The sequence below is a fragment of the Emiliania huxleyi genome (genome assembly GCF_000372725.1).
Source record: "Emiliania huxleyi CCMP1516 chromosome Unknown EMIHUscaffold_150, whole genome shotgun sequence".
NCBI classification, from domain to species: Eukaryota; Haptophyta; order Isochrysidales; family Noelaerhabdaceae; genus Emiliania; species Emiliania huxleyi.
In genome coordinates, this window is record NW_005201091.1 from 152306 (window position 1) to 169527 (window position 17222).

Below are 17222 nucleotides of genomic sequence, written 5' to 3' on the forward strand. Positions count from 1 at the left end.
CACACACACGCGCGCGCACATACATTCACACCGCTCGCCCACGCGCACCGGGCCTTGCACCTAAAACGCCGTGCGGCTCCTGTCATTGGGCCGCGGCGTCGCGAGGAAGTGGCTTGCCCCTCGCCCCACCCCCCCGTGTGTGTGTGTGTGTGTGTGTGTGTGTGTGGAGAAGCTTCGCTTACCTTGCCCCAGGTGGAGGAGAAGCGCCTCAAGTGGAAGCTCGAGGAGCTCGGCTTCACCCAGTTCTCGCTGCCGCTCCCCGCGCCGCTCCGCTCGGCAAAGCGGCGCGAGACGCCGTCGGCGGAGGCGTGACACGTCCGGGACACGTCCAGGACACGTCCGAGACACGTCGCACAGGCGCGAGTGGTCGTCGGCGGAGGCGGCCGTCTTCGGCGACTGCCTCGCCCGCCACGGCCGCCGCTTCCGCGACATGCTGCCCGAGCTGCCGGGCCGGACGGTGGCGGACTTGGTCGAGGCGTACTACCGCACGCACAAGACGCACAACCACATCAACAAGATCGACACGCACCAGCAGACGCGCAACGTGCGCGAGAGAGGGGGAGAGATGGGGAGATATGGGGAGATACCAGCAGACGCGCAACGTGCGCGAGAAGCACCGCCGTGGTCGTGTCCCGGACGCGTGCATCACATGTCCGAGACATGTCCGAGACATGTCCGAGACATGTCCCTCAGGTGCGCGAGGGCATGTGCTGCACCGTCGGCTGCCTCCTCCACCACAACCACGGGGGGCTCCACCTCTTCGAGCAGCCCGTCGGCCCGCGCGTCCGCCGCCAAAAGGTCATCCAAGACGCCGTCTTCTCCTGAGGGACGCGCCGCGCCGCGAGTTGTGCTCGACAACGCCCCACCCGACGCCACCGCCCTTGGCGTGGTGGGCGTCGGGCCCGAAAGCTCTCGCGGGGGGTTCAACTTGGCGTGTCAGGTGCGGGCGGGCGAGCAGCCGCCCCGCGCCGGGCGCACGCCAAACGGCCACTCCTCTACTACACACCGTCCTGCTCTACACACCGTCCCGCTCTCGTAGAGCTCTCGTAGACGTAGATGGAGCACTGTCCACTGAGCCGCGGACACCCGCGCTCGGGAACGACCCGCAGTCGAGAGTCGTGGGCGCTCGGTTAAGCGCGGTGGGCGTGTCTCCGTGTCACAGAGAGCAAAAGGAAGAAAACTGCTACGCGGGGCGCCCCCCTCCCCCCCCTGCTGTGGCGTGTGCGGGGGGCCGAGCGTTTTTGATCTCTGGGTCTGTGGGGGGCCGAGCCGCCTCGGGGTGGCGGGCGGGCGGGCGTTTTGAAAAACAGAAAACAACACGAGGGGGGCCGGGGGCCTGGGGGACCCCACTGGGCGAGTAGAAAATACGCCCAAGGGGGCCCAAGGCGCAAGGGCCAAGGAGGCGGCGTGGGGAAACGGAAAGCCTAGCATCAGGTGAGAGCAGGAAGGATGGCGCTTAGGGTCGGCTTTGAACAAGGGTTTCCAGGTTTTAGATCAGTATTGGTGTCGGCACACATCCCCACATGAGGTCAGCGGCGCGCAGTTTCTCGCCGAGAAGAGAGAGAGAGAACCGCCACCGTCATCACACTACGTAGTCGGATCTGCGAGTCGCTGGGGGGGCGGCTCCGTTCGCGGGCGGCGGGGGCTCCGGCTCTCAATAACTGCACGCCCGCTCTCCTCACGCCCGCTCACCGCGGATTCGGCGGGCAAATTGAATGTCCTTGGGCTCTAGGCAGACGCGCCCCGCATAGATGGCCACGAGGTTGGCGTCGTTGAGGAGGCTGATCAAGTAGCACTGGAGGGCCTCGGCGATGATCCGAATGGCGGCGGGGCGATACGTGAGGTTCGTCTTGAAGCCCTGGCCGATCTGGGTGACGAGTCCGACGAAGGGCAGGAAGGGCAGGCACAGGCCGGTTCGGCTCTGCTCACTCCAAATCATGTCGAGTGCCGCCTCATGGCGTGCCTTGATGGAAGGCGCAGCCTCGTCCTTGCCCCCCGCCGCCTCGGCCCCCCCTTCGCCATCCTCCTCCTCCTCGTCCGAAGGGTGGGTGGCACAGCGCTCCTCGTCCTCCTTCTCCGCCTTCACTTGCTCCAACGCGGCGGCGCTGTGCCAGTCGAAGAAGAGCGTCGGGAAGGCGGTGGCGAGGAGTGGCGGCACATTCGATGGCACGAAGGCTCCCCCTTCGGCGCCCTCCTGCCGATGCTGCCCCGTCAAGCCAAAGAGCGCGACGGGCATTTTTTTGCTTTGCTGGAGCGCCTTCAGCACGTGCGCCGGCGTGACTTCACGCGAGCGCTCGTGCTCCGTGCAGGTGACCGCGTTCCTTACGAGATTCTCGAGGAACACCTTCGTCACGCTGCGCAGCTCATCATCGACGCCCCCACTGAGCTTCAGCACCCCCGCGCGGGCGCCGAGCGCGCCAAAAGCGAAGCCGTCGAGCTCCTCCTTGCTGCTCGCAGGGAGCTCGCCCACGAACCGGAAGTCGCCGCCCTTTTCCGCGTCGCCCTCGCCGCCCTCGCCGCCCGTGCAAATCTCCTCGAGCTTCTTCCACTTTTGATGCAGCTCGCCGCCGCCCGCGATGGCCGCGCTCGAGCCCAATAGCATCCGGTTGAGTTCCTCGTCCAAAGAGCACGCGAGGTAGATGTGCCGCGGCGAGATGCGGCTCTTCTTGTTGTCGCGCGCCGCCTTGCCCCCGAGCTCCAGCACCTCAGCCGTGAGATACTCGAGCACGGCCGCCATGTACGTGGCCGCGGAGGCGGAGACCGTTCGGTTCGCTTGCTTGGTCAGGAGGCTGCCCACCAGCTCGACGGAATATTGGAGACCCGCCGCGCGCGAGAACGACGATTCGGCTCCCCCGCGACAGAGCCTCCTCACGGCCTTGGTGCCCTCCGACACGGCATGCTTGGCGAGCTCCCCCGGAAACACGAGGCGCACGGCGGTCTGCACGTCGCGCGGGGACAGTCCCCCGGGGCACTCGCAGCGCTCAACCGGGCCCGGCGCCTTGCTCGTCGGAAGGTCGCCGATAAGGCCGACGAGCAAGGCGCCAAAATATCCGTGCTGGAGCCTCACGACCGAGCACTGGAGGGCCGCGAGCTTCTCCCCGTCGCTCTTGGCGTCCCACGCCGCGACCTTCTCGTTCATCGCCGCGGGCAGACTCGTGCGCGGGTACCACTGTTCCTCCTCCTCCTTGTCGCTGCCCAGGAGGAACTTGCCGTCCGCCTCGCCCAGGATGTGAAGCTCATCGCATCCATCGAGAATCGTCTGGTCCAACGGCCGCCAACCCTCCCGCAGCGCGCTCGCCGAGGCGCCCACCTTGGCCAGGGTGTCCAGCGTGAAGTCCTCGACCACCTGGAGGGCCTCGTCGGTGATTCCCTTGTCCGGGTGGACCTGCTTGAGCACGCGGTGGGCGTAGGGCGCGAAGAGCATCTTCTGCGTGGACGTCGTCACCGTGTCGGCCCACGTCGAGTCGCACTCCTCGCTGTAGTCGCGCTGAGCTGCGGAGGCTTGCTGCCCCGGCGACGGATCGACGTCCGGCGACGGCGGCGCGGTGACCATCGCTGCGGGCGGCTCTGCCAACTCCGCCTCGGCCCTCGTGGCGCTCTCAGCCTTGGCTGCCTGCAGCCGTGCCTCGCGAGCCTGGCGACTCGCCTCGCTGGGCTCGCTCGGAGCGGTGAGCAAGTGCACCTGCTGCCGCAAGCGCACAATCTCCAACCGGAGCGCGCTCTTGGTGACACGCGGGTCGTGCAGCACGGCATCTGCATACCGCCTCACCGCCGCCCGGACCAGAGAGGCCGAGCGGCGCTGCAGCATGAATACCCGCCGCATCGAACGGGTCCGCTGCACCGCCTGCAAGCGGACGCTTGCTGCGCGGGCGCGGCACAGCTCGCGCCGCGCCGCCCAGCGCCGGCTCGCCGCCTGGAGCACGATTGCCGCGCCCCGCGCCCTTGCGTAGGCGGTGACACCCAGCCAGCGGCGCGCAGAGGCCTCAATCGTGAGGGCGCCCGCGCTCCAGATGCGCAAATGCATGCGCGCGCGCAAGCCGCGGCAGGCGGCCTGCAAGCGAACGCAGGCTGCCCGCGCATTTCGCAGCTGGACCACGGCCCGCCGGCGCCGGAGCGAGCTCGCGATCTGAGTCGCGCTGTCGATGACCCGCCCCGTCTTGGCAATGCCGGCGAAGGCCTCCAGCACCTGATTGCGCTGGTTTGCCGCGGCAGCCTCAGACCGTGCCTTGGCCACCTCCTGTTGCATGCGTGCCATCTGCGCTTTGAGCTCGCGCATGGGTGTCGAGTTGGTGTTGGGGGGCAGCTCGCGAAGTGCTCCACGCGTGCCGCCACCGCCGCCACCGCCGATAACGCCCGCCGCGGTGGCCACTCCGGCGTCTGGGGAGCGGACTCCCGTTCCGCCATCTCGCCAGCCCGTGCGACGCGGAGCTCGCTGCACGGAGAGTTCAAAGGCGAGCGGTTTCTTCACCCCCCGGGCCCCGGCCCGCCCCGGCGGTACAGTATGCGCGATTCACGCACGCTGGTGTAGTTCGAGCTGTTGCCCATGCGCTAAGTGGATACAGAGTGCGCTCAGAGGCAAAACGCGCAAAAATGGCACGAGAGCCATGCGAGCCATCGGAGCCGCTGCACCGGCCACGCGTCGCAACGGATAGCACACCGAGCCTGCGGCGTCGACGCGACACGGAGAGCAAACCGAAAGGGGGGGAAGTAAAGGATCACGGACACGCATCGAAGTTCGTCTAGGGACAGCCCACAAGCACCGCGGGGGGGGTGCGCGCAGAGCCCAGAGGCCACAGAGAGCCAAGAGAGCGCTCAGACGAGGTCCGTGGGCGGCTTTGGGGCCTTGCGCCGCGCCTCCGCAAAGCGCTTCGCCGAGGCCTCGCTCGTCAATGGCCGCGACGGCCGCGATGAATGCACGGCCTGAGGGGCACCGCCTGCACTCGCGCTCGCATCCTTGATTCCGTCGACCCAGGTTTGGAGGTGATCAAAGGCGGTTTCGCCAATCACGAAGGGGACTAGAAAGAGTGAGATCAGCGCGGCCCCCAGCAGAGAGACGAGCCCGAGGAGGAAGAGGACTGCCGACGGCAGGGCAAGAAAGTGCTCAGGCAGGTGCGCACGTGGGTGCAGGAGGGCTGCCGGCCGGAGGAGAGATGGCGAGGGAGGAGGAGACGGGGTGGCGAGGGAGGAGGCGAGGGAGAACATGGATAGGATGGGGAGTTCAAAGGCGCGCCGGACGGAGCGATGCAAAAGAAGGCGATGCTCGTCTGGGTCTTGAAGAGCACAAGGCGGCCGTTTGTGCTCTGGGCGCGCAGGACCGTGTACGAAAAGTCGCTCAGCTTCCCCGGGTGGCCCTTCTTCAGCAGATTGATCTGCTGCTGAGGGTCGTCGAGCCGAATCGTCGAAGAGCCGTCTTCTGCGCCCAAGTAGTACGAGGTCTGGAGGCGGAGCCAGTTGACAAAGTGCTCGTTGCCGCCGCCAAAATACTCTGCAAACATCGCAAAGGGCGCAATCTCGTTCCACGCCGCCGCCAAGTCCCCGCCCCGATGGAGCAAATACTCGGTGATGGCGGCGGAGAAGACCGCGCCGCCGTGCAGGTCCATCCCGAAGTCGCCCTTCGTCGCGCAGCGCCTTGGCAGGACCGGCATCATGTTGAGCATCGCGTCAATGAAGGGGAAGGTGAGCCACCGCAGGTAGTCGGTCTTCTCCACGGTTATCTCGATCAGGCTGCCCGGCCGACGCGTCCACGGAAACACCATCTACGGCGGGCGCGGCAGGCGGCGGGGCAGGCGGCGTGGGAGGGGAGGGGGCTGGTAGCTGTGGCGGTGGTGGCACTTTCCTGCGCGACGGGGTCATACTTCATGATGAAGTTGAACGAGAGCGGCATATTCAGGTCGTACCAGCGCTCGAAAGCCATGTTCGCGATCTTGGTCGGCGCGAAGGCGTACACGCTCACGGTCTCGCGGTCGTCCTGGAGCAGGGCGTCCTTGACCAGCCAGCGCTTTTGATGCTCCCACGCGCCTGTCGCGCGCAGGCAACAGGCGTGAGAGCAAGAACAGGGCGCTGTGGGCGCATCGACGAGCGAGGCACCTGACCACTTGACGTCAAACACATCTGCCCCGTCTGCATTTGTCGTCATCGTGATTGTGAGCTTGGATGAGGTCAGCTCGGTCTTGCTGGCGCCGAAGATGTTGACACTGCCGCTCCAGTCGTTGATCTCCAGCGTGTCGATGTATCCGTCACGCAGATCCCGCAGCCCCTTGTCCATGCCCACGAGCAGCGCCGCGAAGACCTGGGCGACGGCACCGCCCTGCGAGTGACCCGTCACGATCACCCGCTTGTACTTGCCAATGTCGTAAGCGCCTTCATTCATCTTGGCGAGGAGGAGGTAGCTGAAGAGGCAGCCCATCGCGCGGTCAAGGTACTGCCGGTGCACTTTCTCGTCCGCGAGACCCTTGAGTCCGTCGAGCACTTGCTGCCCCCCCTTGTAGCCTTTGAAGACGGTGGAGGTGGACACCTTGAAGGAGATGTTGCGGAGCATGTCGCTCGCGACGCCGAAGAGGGTGCCGCGGCAGCAGACGAGCAGCTCGCGCGCACCGTCGCGCTCGTAGTCCTTTGTGAAGACAATGCCGCTCGTGGATATGTGAAATTCAGGAAGCGCCCCCACGCGAAACCCAACGTCAGGCTCGTAGGCGAGGGACATGGCGAGCTGCGAGCACTCGAGCGCGATCGTTGGGTCGAAGCCTTCGAGCTCTTCCGACTCGGACGGCAGGCACGGGCACGCCATTGGCGCTGAGGACGCGCGCCGGCCGTGCCCCCGCACCCGCCTCCTTTGGGTGCGCGCCTGCCTTGTTGGCCACGAATCGCACGTCCACAGTTCCACAGGCCGCCTCCTCTCTATTATAGGTGTATTGTTCTATTTGTTTCAGTGTACTTTACTCTCTCTCTCTCTCTCTCTCTCTCTCTCTCTCTCTCTCTCTCTCTCTCTCTCTCTCTCTCTCTCTCTCTCTCTCTCTCTCTCTCTCTCTCTCTCTCTCTCTCTCTCATTGTATGTAGCTCTTACCTTTCCCACTTTTTGAGCTAGCCTTCGATGTTGCGAAACAATCCTTCTCCTTCTTTTTCCACGCGTGTGTGCCAGTCCGCGCCAGTCTGCGCCCTTGTCGTGCCAGCGTGCTGGAGAAGAGGCTTGTACGGAAAGGTTTTTCTTCTTTTCCCTCCCTGCCCCATGTCGACGAGCGCGTTGGCGTCGTCGTCGACACCCTCCTCCCCCGTCAGCTCGCTCACGAGCCGCGTCCTCTCCTTCGTCGGCCTCGAGGACAACCCGTACTTCTCCGCCGGCTTTGCGCTCGGCGTGGCGGGCACCGGCCTCGCCGCGGCTCGCGGCGCCGGCCGCGGCGCCCTGACGCTGGCGCAGCGGCACCTGCTCGTGACGCTCGAGGTGACGTCGAAGGACAAGTCGTACCCGTGGGTGCTGCAGTGGCTCACCCAGCAGGCGGCTCCTCCTCCCGCCTCCGGCGGCGGCGGCGGCCTGCTCAGCCGCCTGTTTGGCGGCGGCGGCGGCGGCGGCGGCGCTCTGCGGCAGCACGTGTCGGTGGAGACGGTGGTGGAGCGGCTGGCGAACGGCAAGGTGGAGACGCGGTTCGAGTTCCTGCCCTGCCCCGGCCGCCACGTCCTTCGCTACAACGGCAGCCTGCTCATGGTTGAGAGGTGTGCACTGCCACCGCCCGCACTGCCACCGCCACACCTGCCGCACTGCCACCGCCACACCCGCCACCGCCACCCTGCCGCCACGCTCTGCGCGCGGTTCAGCGCTCCATCGCTTGGACTCTCACTGCCACCGCAGCGCCCTCCGCCCTCGCCGCCGCCCTCGCCGCCGCCCTCGCCGCCCGTCGCGGCCCGGCGCGCCAAGCTCGCTCCCTCTGACCCTCCCGCTGCTGTGTCTCTTCGCCGCAGGCAGAGGGAGCAGCAGACCGTCGATTTCCAGACGGGCCAGCCGTGGGAGTCGGTGCGGCTGACTGCGCTGGGTCGTTCGCCGACCCTCTTCAGCGAGCTACTCGCAGAGGCGCAGGCGCGCGCCGACTCGAAGCGCGACACGTCGCCGCGACCTTTCCGAGACACGTCGCCGCGACCTTTCCGAGACACGTCGCCGCGACCTTTCCGAGACACGTCGCCGCGACCTTTCCGAGACACGTCGCCGCGACCTTTCCGAGACACGTCTCCATGACGCGTCCTCTGGCACGCCCCACAGGCGCACGCCGACTCGAAGCGAGAGCTCACCACGACCGTGTTCTCCAACTGGGGCACCGAGTGCGGGACACTTCCGAGACACTTCCGAGACACCTCCGAGACACTTCCGAGACACCTCCGAGACACTTCCGAGACACCTCCGAGACACCTCCGAGACACGCCTGGGCTCCGTGCCTCTGCCACTGCCACTCGCGTTGCCCGATCGTGCCCCTGCCGCCCTACGCCGCCCGCCGCATCCGCTCAGCGCTCCGCCCGCACACCTCGCCGGGTGGCGGCCGTTCGGGCAGCCTACAGGAAGAAGTCTGCAGCCGCCGCGCGATTTCTGTGTGTTTGCAGGTGGCGGCCGTTCGGGCAGCCGCGCCGCCGGCGGCCCCTCGCCTCCGTCGTGCTCGATCAAGGCATCGCGGAGCACATCCTCAACGACGTGACCGAGTTCGTCGACTCGCAGGAGCGGTACCCTAGAGGCGGAGCACGCACTCTCGTCTCCCAGCCAGCGCTCGAGAGGACACGCACTCGTCCGCACTCGACGGCCTTGCCGCCCTGAGGGGCGAAACTGAGGTCTGTGCCTCGAGCTCGCAGGAGTGGTACGTCTCGCCATATCTCCCCCAGATCTCCCCCAGATCTCCCCAGATCTCCCCGCAGGAGTGGTACGTCTCGCGCGGCATCCCGTACCGCCGCGGCTACCTGCTGCACGGCCCGCCATATCTCCCCCATATCTCCCCCATATCTTCCCCATATCTTCCCCATATCGCTCCCATATCTCTCCCATATCTCCCCATATCTCCCCATACCTGCTGCACGGCCCGCCCGGCTCGGGACACGTCCTCCTTCCGCCAGCCTTCCACGCGCCACCGTCCACAACTCAGGCCCGCCCGGCTCGGGCAAGTCCTCCTTCGTCGCCGCGCTGGCGGGGCACTTGGGGTACGACATCTGCGTGCTCAACTTGGCCGAGCCAGGCGGGCCTCACCTCGGATCACCTCGTCCTGCCTCGGCTACACCTCGGCTCACCTCGGCTCGCCTCGTCCTGCCTCGGCTACACCTCGGCTCACCTCGGCTCGCCTCGGCCCATTTCGGCTCACTTCGGCTCACCTCGTCCCATCTCCTCCCCTACCCCACGGTACCCGAACCCACCCTCCCCTACCCCACGGTACCCGAACCCAGGGCTGACCGACGATCGCCTCTCGCACGCCCTCACGCACGCACCCGCCGGCTCGCTGGTGCTGCTCGAGGACGTCGACTCCGCCTTCCAAAAGGCTCTTTGAGAGCCTTCCGAGACCCTTCCGAGAGCCTCCTGATAGCCTCCTGATAGCCTCCTGATAGCCTGCTCGGCCCTTCCAACAGGACCGCGACCCGACGGACCGCCGCTCCTCCTTCGCAACCTTCTCCGGCCTTCTCAACGCGCTCGACGGCGTCGCCGCCGGAGAGGAGCGCCTGCTCTTCATGACGACGAACCACATCGAGAGGCGACCCCGCCATGACCCGCCATGACCCGCCATGACCCGCCATGACCCGCCATGACCCGCCATGACCCGCCATGACCCGCCATGACCCGCCATGACCCGAGAGGACCTGCCATGACCCGCCATGACCCGAGAGGACCCGAGGTGATCCGAGAGGGCCCGAGAGGGCCCGAGAGGGCCCGAGAGGGCCCGAGGTGGCCCGAGGTGGCCCGAGGTGGCCCGAGGTGGCCCGAGGTGGCCCGAGGTGGCCCGAGGGACCCGAGAGCACCCACCTGAGAGTACCCGAGAGGACCCGAGAGGACCCGACTGGACCCGAGAGGACCCGAGATCATCCGACACCACCCTAGGCTCGACCCCGCCATGATCCGACCCGGCCGCGTCGACGTCATCCACGAGGTTGGCGACGCGACGCCGCACCAGATGCGCACGCTCTACCTCAACTTCTTCCCTGACCAGCCACAGCTCGCCGACGCCTTCGCAGACGCTCTCTCCGGCTCCTCCGTCTCGATGGCGCGCCGCTGCAGCCCCGGACCTTTGCTCGCCCTCGCGCGACACTGCTGTTACTCGCGAAGGAGTTTCTGTCTTCTAGGCGCTGCTGCAGTCGTACCTGCTCGTCTGGCGCCACTCGGCGGAGCAGGCGTGCGAGGGCGCGGCAGAGCTGGCCACTGGGGTGGCGCAGGCGAGGGACGCGCGCGCGATGCGGCCGCGGCCGCCGCCGAGGGAGGCAAAGGGCGGGTAGTGCCGGGCCGTTGCGGTCCTGTTGGGGGGGGATGGCCATGCCAGTGCGCCCACCGCCGGCTCGGGGTTCGAGGGGGCGAGGCCTCCTCGAGCTCTCCCAGCAGCAGCACCCGCCCAGAGGCGTATGGTCAGAGCACAGAGGCGGCTGCTTTACGATTTCGTTTCTTTCAAAAGAATCGCCGCGTCGGACGCCCGCGACACGTGTCGCCGATACTTCACGATATTCGAGAGACTCCGCTCATTCGAGACGCGTCTCACCTAAAGTAAACTCGGTAGAGTGGGGAGTTCACGGCTCTCCGCCGCTGGCGTCGCGCGCCTCGATCTTCTTGGGCAGCAGCTGGTTCGACAGGTCCTCTCCGTGGCCCAAGCTGCCTTGCCCTCCCCAGCCCCAGCTCCAGACGCCGCCGTCGGCGGTGAGGGCGAGGCTGTGGAAGCCTCCAGCCGACACAGCGACGACGCGCTGGCCGGTCAAGGCCTCGACCTTCTTCGGCAGCAACTGGTCCTGCTCGTCGCCGTGGCCCAGCTCGCCGAAGCCTCCATAGCCCCAGCTCCAGACGGCACCGTCGGCGGTGATGGCGAGGCTGTGGAGCTCTCCAGCCGAGACAGCGACGACGCGGTGGCCGGTCAAGACTTCGACCTTCTTCGGCAGCAGCTGGTTCTGCTGGTCGCCGTGGCCCAGCTGGCCAAAGCCAAAGCCCCCCTCGCCCCAGCTCCAGACACTGCCGTCGGCGGTGAGGGCGAGGCTGTGCAGACCTCCCGCCGACACGGCGACTACGCGCCGCCCAGCAAAGGCCTCGACCTTCTTGGGCAGCAGCTGGCTCTGCGTGTCGCCGTGGCCCAGCCTGCCAAGGGCTCCATTGCCCCAGCTCCAGAGGGCGCCGTCAGCGGTGATGGCGAGGCTGTGCTCGCATCCAGCCGACACAGTGACGACGCGCCGCCCTGCCAAGGCCTCGATCTTCTTCGGCAGCAGCTGGTGCTGCTCGTCGCCGTGGCCCAGCTTGCCGAAGATTCCACCGCCCCAGCTCCAGACGGCGCCGTCGGCGGCAAGGGCGAGGCTGTGGCGCTCTCCAGCCGCCGCAGCGATGACGCTCTTGCCCGCCAAGGCCTCGATCTTCTTCGGCTGCCACTGGCTCTGCCGGTCGTCGTGGCCCAGCCTGCCGAATTCTCCATGGCCCCAGCTCCAGACAGCTCCGTCGGCGGTGATGGCGAGGCTGTGCCCGCCTCCCGCCGACACACTCACTGCACACTCACCCAGCGTCGACGTAAGGCGGGTCGGGGTGTTGAGCCGCGTCACGCCCTCGCCGTGGCCAAGGAGGCCTGGGTCGTGATTCGCACTGCCGCACGACGAGAGCCGCCCCTCGCCGTCGATGAAGAGGCTGTGCCGAGAACCTGCCGCAGCCCTCGCCGGCGGGTTGGACTCGCGTAGCAACGCCGAATAGCACAGCCACCGCAGGGGGCAGCCCTCGCCCTCTGGCAGCGCCGGCAGCTCGAAGCCGCGCTCCTGCGCCCACAAGCGGATGCCCTCCAGCGCGAGTGAGGCGTGGAAGAGCAGCGAGACGGCCGCGACGCGAGCGATGTCGGCGGGGTCGCAGCGAGAGAGGGCGCGCACGAGGAGCTCCGTGGGGAGGTCGAGGAGGCGGGCGGGCGGCGGCGTGCCTGGCGAGGGGGCGGCGGTGGAGGCGGTGGCGAGGCGGCGCGAGCTGCGGCGCGGCGGGGTGGACATCGCGAGGAAAGAATTTCAAGTGCGACAGCGCGAGGAAAAGGAAAACACACCAGCCGGACATGTCGGAACCGTCCGACTATAGTGACTAGCACACCTCTGAGTCCCCAGAAACCCGAGGAGTCACACAGTCCACCTGTGTGATGCACGCCCTGTGAGCGGGGCGGGGTGCGCACTGTACCTCTGTGTTCGTGCGTTGCCCATCTCTACGGGAGATGACTGCTCTATTTATTTATTTACAAGCACTCTTTGCCGCGCCTCGCAAGCCCGCGTCTGCCGCGAGGTCCGAGGAAAAGAAAAAAGCTTGCGAAGCAAAGGCAAAAGACTTTCCTCAGACGGGAATATGTACGTTTAAGAGCTACATACACGAAAAACGCTCCCACTATCTGTCTGGCACCTCCCCCACCGTCGAGGCGCCCTCCTCGAGCGGACCACCCCACCAGAGGCGAATGCCTCACCCGGGCATGCTGCTGCGCCAGCGCGTGAGTCTCGCGCCCTGCAGCGGCCACGGGTCGTGCGTGATGCGGCCCACCCACAGGCCGGCCTCCCGCGGCATCACGGTGGAGCGGAGCAGCAGCCCCGCCTCGTTACCGCGCTCGACCAGGAGCCGGGGGCTCTGCCGGTTCGGCAGGGCCGTCGCAGATACCTGACTCGAGTGTTTTCGAGTATGGTCTAGATTGAGACGACTCGAAGAGTTCACGCTCCGCCGCGCGCCTCGACCTTCTTGGGCAGCAGCTGGTTCGACAAGTCCTCTCCGTGGCCCAAGCAGCCGTGTTCGCCCTGGCCCCAGGTAAAGACAGCGCTGTCGGCGGTGATGGCGAGGCTATGCGCGCCTCGAGCCGACACAGCGACGACGCGCTGGCCAGCCAACGCCTCGACCTTCTTGGGCAGCAGCTGGCGCTGCTCGTCGCCGTGGCCCAGCCTGCCAAAGCCTCCAGGGCCCCAGCTCCAGAGGGCGCCGTCAGCGGTGAGGGCGAGGCTGTGTTCGCCTCCCAACGACACAGCGACGACGCGCTGGCCAGCCAAGGCCTCGACCTTCTTGGGCAGCAGCTGGATCTGCTCGTCGCCGTGGCCCAAGCTGCCTCGCCCTCCATAGCCCCAGCTCCAGATGCCGCCGACGGCGGTGATGGCAAGACTGTGGAAGTACCCAGCCAGCACAGCGACGATGCAATGGCCAGCCAACGCCTCGACCTTCTTCGGCAGCAGCTGGCGCCGCTGGTCGCCGAGGCCCAACCGGCCATCGCCTCCATAGCCCCAGCTCCAGACGGCGCCGTCGGCGGTGAGGGCGAGGCTGTGTTCGTGTCCAGCCGACACGGCGACAACGCGCTGCTCAGCAAAGGCCTCGACCTTCTTCGGCAGCAGCTGGTTCTGCCTGTCGCCGTGGCCCAGCTTGCCGTAGTCTCCATCGCCCCAGCTCCAAACGGCGCCATCGGCGGTGAGGGCGAGGCTGTGGTACGCCCCAGCCGACACAGCGACGACGCGCTGGACCGCAAACGCCTCGATCTTCTTTGGCAGCAGCTGGAGCTGCACGTCGCCGTGGCCCAACCGGCCGTCGGGTCCATAGCCCCAGCTCCAGACGGCGCCGTCGGCGGTAAGGGCGAGGCTGTGGTATGCTCCTGCCGACACGCTCACGGCGCGCTCGCCCAACGTGGAAGGGAGGCGGGTCGGCGTGTTGAGCCGCGTCACGCCCTCGCCGTGGCCGAGGAGGCCTGGGCGGTCGGATGGCGCCGAGCCGCACGACGAGAGCCGCCCCTCGCCGTCAATGAAGAGGCTGTGCCGAGCGCCTGCAGCCGCCCTCGCCGGCGGGTTGGACTCGCACAGCAGCGCAGCGAAGCACAGCCACCGCACGGCGCAGCCCTCGCCCTCTGGCAGCGCCGGCAGCTCGAAGCCGCGCTCTCGCGCCCACAAGCGGATGCCCTCTAGCGCGAGTGAGGCGTGGAAGAGCAGCGAGACGGCCGCGACGCGAGCGATGTCGAGGGGGCTGTTGCAGCGAGAGAGGGCGCGCAGGAGGAGCTCCGTGGGGAGGTCGAGGAGGCGGGTGGGCGGCGGCGTGTCTGGAGAGGGAGCGGCGGTGGAGGCAGAGGCGAGGCGGCGCGAGCAGCGGCGCGTGGACATCGAGCAAGAAGAATTGCCCTTGCGGGGACTAAACCCCCGTAACAGATTTTGGCCCATGCGCATGCTCTTCCTCGTGCTCGCCGCGCGCTCGGGAGCCGGAGTGGCGGGGTCGGAGCTGCTGCAGCGGCGCGAGTGGCCGCGAGGGGTCGCGCTGGGGCTCTCCAGAGGGCGAGGCCACTACGCGGTGCTCGCGGCGGCGCACGGGGAAGCTTTGAGCAGTGCAGCGCCTCAGCAGCGCCTTCAAGCAGTGCAGCACAACGCCAGTGGCCTCTCTGGAGCTATGCGGCGGCTGGCGGGCCTGTGCGATGGCGCCGATCCGTGGGCTCGGGACGCGCAGTCGGCTCGCGGGCCGGTTGCCGAGTCAGCCTGGCTGGCGAGAAGCGCCAAGGCCTTCCCTGCATTCTGGGCGCTGCCCAGAAGTGCGCAGTACCTTTGCTGCGCCGACGGGCGGCCTCGATGCGGATTGCCGCGAGTGGCGTGGGAGCCTCCAGTGGTGCGGTCGTTGGTCAACACCGCGGCGCGCGCGCGCCGCGGGTGCTGCACAACAAGCGGAGTGCATGGGCGGGCGCTCGATCGCTTTCCGGCGCCCAACTTTGACTACCGATTGCCGCCAGTTATTATAACCGGTGGGAGATCGTTTCTGCAGACGGAGGGATTCAACGCGGCGATAACTGCCCGAGACGTCCCTAACCTTTATTTATTTCTGCCCTGCTTCAGGAATCGGGGGCTCACTTCTTTCTTGCTTTGTGCAGGACGCAGGTCCTACCTTTGGGGACACGTAATTCCATCTATATGGTGGTGTCCCCCCCCCTTCACTCTTCCTTCCTCCGCCACCCCCCCGCCGCCGCCTCCCCCCCCGCCGCCCCCCTCTCCCCCGAAGACGAGACGGCGGCGAGGCCGCGGTCGAAGAAGTATAAGAGGGGAAGGCGGGCTCCGCAGCCGACGCCGGACCATCGGAAATCGAACAGGAGGGAGGACCGGGAGGAGAGGGGAGCCCCCTCGGATGGGGGGTGGGGAGATCGGGCGGAGGAGCCCTGAGTGGCGATGTCGGGTGAGAGTGTACGTCATGCTCGTGTCTAGTGTCTGGTGTTTACTAGCTCCGAGTAGAGGGGGCGTTCCGCCGCTAGGGGACACCCAAAGCGCAGAACCAACCCTCGGAGACCCGTGTTTACTTTAAGGCCCTTGCCCTGCGAACGCGCACCCCCGGGGCTAGGGCTCTCTTGCCCGCAACCCGATGCCAATCATCCGGCCCGCTGGGTGCGCTTCTGAGCTCCCCGGCCCTGGATGTGCGGTTGATGACTGCACTCCAAGTGCTCCAAGTGCGTGTGTTTTCTTTCTTTCTTTCTGATTGCCTGCAAGAGAGAGTGGACCTGAGCAACGATATGACTTGGCGGCAAATGATCGGAGTGGGAGTCAGAAATGTGGTCCTTGCGCGAGGGGAGCTCGATAGACTCGAGGGGCCAGGATATGCAGCAAGGAGGGCGGAGCTGCGCCGAAAGGCGAAAGAAGCCGAGAGAACAAGGGAACGGCAGGCGGCGGCGGCGCAGGACGAGGCAGAAGAGAATGACGCGACAGAGGAGGAAGTGACAAGGGAGAGAACGACGAGAGTGGGACGGCCGCGAGGTGGCATGAAGGTTGCAGCGAGAAGCGGCGAGAGACTGCGAAAAGAGATAGGAAGAGGCAGACTCCCTAGGGTGGGCGACGGCTAGCGCATCACACCCCTCTCCTTAAAATCCCTGTGTGGTGGCGGCGTGCCGTCCTCCCATCCCTCCCTTGGGTTGTCTGTTTTCTTTCTTTCTTTCTGATTGCCTGCACGCTAGTCGCTACCCGCACTCACGGACTCCATACCCGAAAGAAAGAGAAGGGAGCTCGCGGGAGAGGTGACGAGTGAACTACAGGTAGTGGGGAAGGCAGCCTCGACTGCCATACAGACATGGATGCGAAACAACGACAAGACCACAAGGCACGGGCAGAGGAACGAGAGAAGAACATAGGGTGGATGAAGCGCCTGTTCACGGCATGGAGGGTGAGCCACGCCGAACGTACCGAACGTAGAGCCCGAGCGGAAGGCAGCGGGGGAAGACGACTCCGAGGAGGACGAACCAGTGGAAATCCCGTTGTCAGCCGTCACGATGCACCCGAAGGGGACCCCAGCGCCGGCATCATCCGTGAAGGCACAAGTGTTCGAAGAGAGAGTGGACCTGAGCAACGATATGACTTGGCGGCAAATGATCGGAGTGGGAGTCAGAAATGTGGTCCTTGCGCGAGGGGAGCTCGATAGACTCGAGGGGCCAGGATACGCCGCGAGGAGGACGGAGTTGCGCCGAAAGGCGAAAGAAGCCGCGAGAACAAGGGACCGGCAGGCGGCGGCGTCACAGGACGAGGCAGAAGAGAACGACGCGACAGAGGAGGAAATGACGAGGGAGAGAACGACGAGAGTGGGACGGCCGCGAGGTGGCATGAAGGTTGCAGCGAGAAGCGGCGAGAGACTGCGAAGAGAGATAGGAAGAGGCAGACTCCCTAGGGTGGGCAACGGCTAGCGCATCACACCCCTCTCCTTAAAATCCCTGTGTGGTGGCTGCGTGCCGTCCTCTCCTTCATTCTCATTGCGCACTTGGAGCACTTGGAGTGCAGTCGGTAGCCTCACATCCAGGGCCGGGGAGCTAAGAAGCGCACCCAGCGGGCCGGATGATCGGGATCGGGTTACGGGCTAGAGAGCCCTAGCCCCGGGGGTGCGCGGTCGCAGGGCCTAACACGTCTCCGAGGGATAGTTCCGTGTACCGGGTTACCCCTTAACTGCAGAACGCACCCTCTTCCTCGACCGTGGGGGGGGGTGCGCGTTCGCAGGGCCATAACACGGGTCTCCGAGGGTTGGTTCTGCGCTCCGGGGTTCCCCCAGCGGCGGAATTTTTCCCTCGCGCTGTGGGTCCCCCTAGCTGCGGAAC

General features: G+C 66.6%; 8 protein-coding genes across 8 annotated transcripts in view; 3 read left to right on the forward strand and 5 right to left on the reverse strand.

The window, feature by feature from the left end:
• The window catches only part of EMIHUDRAFT_228762 (hypothetical protein), a gene marked incomplete at both ends in the record, with an annotated part of 1116 nt that extends 291 nt beyond the window's left edge, over positions 1–825 (forward strand). Inside the window, 3 exons of the mRNA XM_005786496.1 lie at positions 193–308; positions 358–544; positions 694–825. Of these exons, the coding sequence (XP_005786553.1) occupies positions 193–308; positions 358–544; positions 694–825 (435 nt within the window). The remainder of the gene's footprint in view (positions 1–192; positions 309–357; positions 545–693) is intronic.
• An 856-nt stretch (positions 826–1681) lies between these two features.
• On the reverse strand, positions 1682–1948 carry EMIHUDRAFT_48284 (hypothetical protein; the record flags this gene model as incomplete). Its single annotated transcript, XM_005786497.1, has 1 exon — positions 1682–1948. A coding segment is annotated over one exon (267 nt), but the record flags the coding sequence as incomplete, so codon positions are not given.
• Positions 1949–2245: 297 nt separating this feature from the next.
• Positions 2246–2425, reverse strand: EMIHUDRAFT_60043 (hypothetical protein; the record flags this gene model as incomplete). Its single annotated transcript, XM_005786498.1, has 1 exon — positions 2246–2425. A coding segment is annotated over one exon (180 nt), but the record flags the coding sequence as incomplete, so codon positions are not given.
• A 132-nt stretch (positions 2426–2557) lies between these two features.
• EMIHUDRAFT_59242 (hypothetical protein) lies at positions 2558–2854 on the reverse strand (the record flags this gene model as incomplete). The annotated part of the gene is made up of 1 exon (XM_005786499.1): positions 2558–2854. A coding segment is annotated over one exon (297 nt), but the record flags the coding sequence as incomplete, so codon positions are not given.
• Positions 2855–2863: 9 nt separating this feature from the next.
• Positions 2864–3553, reverse strand: EMIHUDRAFT_71444 (hypothetical protein; the record flags this gene model as incomplete). Its single annotated transcript, XM_005786500.1, has 3 exons — positions 2864–2980; positions 3207–3217; positions 3280–3553. Coding segments are annotated over 3 exons (402 nt in total), but the record flags the coding sequence as incomplete, so codon positions are not given.
• A 1016-nt stretch (positions 3554–4569) lies between these two features.
• On the reverse strand, positions 4570–6784 carry EMIHUDRAFT_228764 (hypothetical protein; the record flags this gene model as incomplete). Its single annotated transcript, XM_005786501.1, has 5 exons — positions 4570–4662; positions 4819–5075; positions 5201–5756; positions 5846–6018; positions 6088–6784. 5 exons carry the CDS (start codon positions 6782–6784, stop codon positions 4570–4572), a joined length of 1776 nt encoding a protein of 591 aa, XP_005786558.1.
• Positions 6785–7306: 522 nt separating this feature from the next.
• Positions 7307–9708, forward strand: EMIHUDRAFT_41925 (putative mitochondrial chaperone BCS1; the record flags this gene model as incomplete). The annotated part of the gene is made up of 8 exons (XM_005786502.1): positions 7307–7473; positions 7534–7704; positions 7951–8139; positions 8581–8680; positions 8875–8912; positions 9082–9224; positions 9406–9476; positions 9565–9708. Coding segments are annotated over 8 exons (1023 nt in total), but the record flags the coding sequence as incomplete, so codon positions are not given.
• A 4624-nt stretch (positions 9709–14332) lies between these two features.
• Positions 14333–15059, forward strand: EMIHUDRAFT_228766 (hypothetical protein; the record flags this gene model as incomplete). Its single annotated transcript, XM_005786503.1, has 2 exons — positions 14333–14696; positions 14995–15059. 2 exons carry the CDS (start codon positions 14333–14335, stop codon positions 15057–15059), a joined length of 429 nt encoding a protein of 142 aa, XP_005786560.1.
• Positions 15060–17222: the final 2163 nt, after the last annotated feature.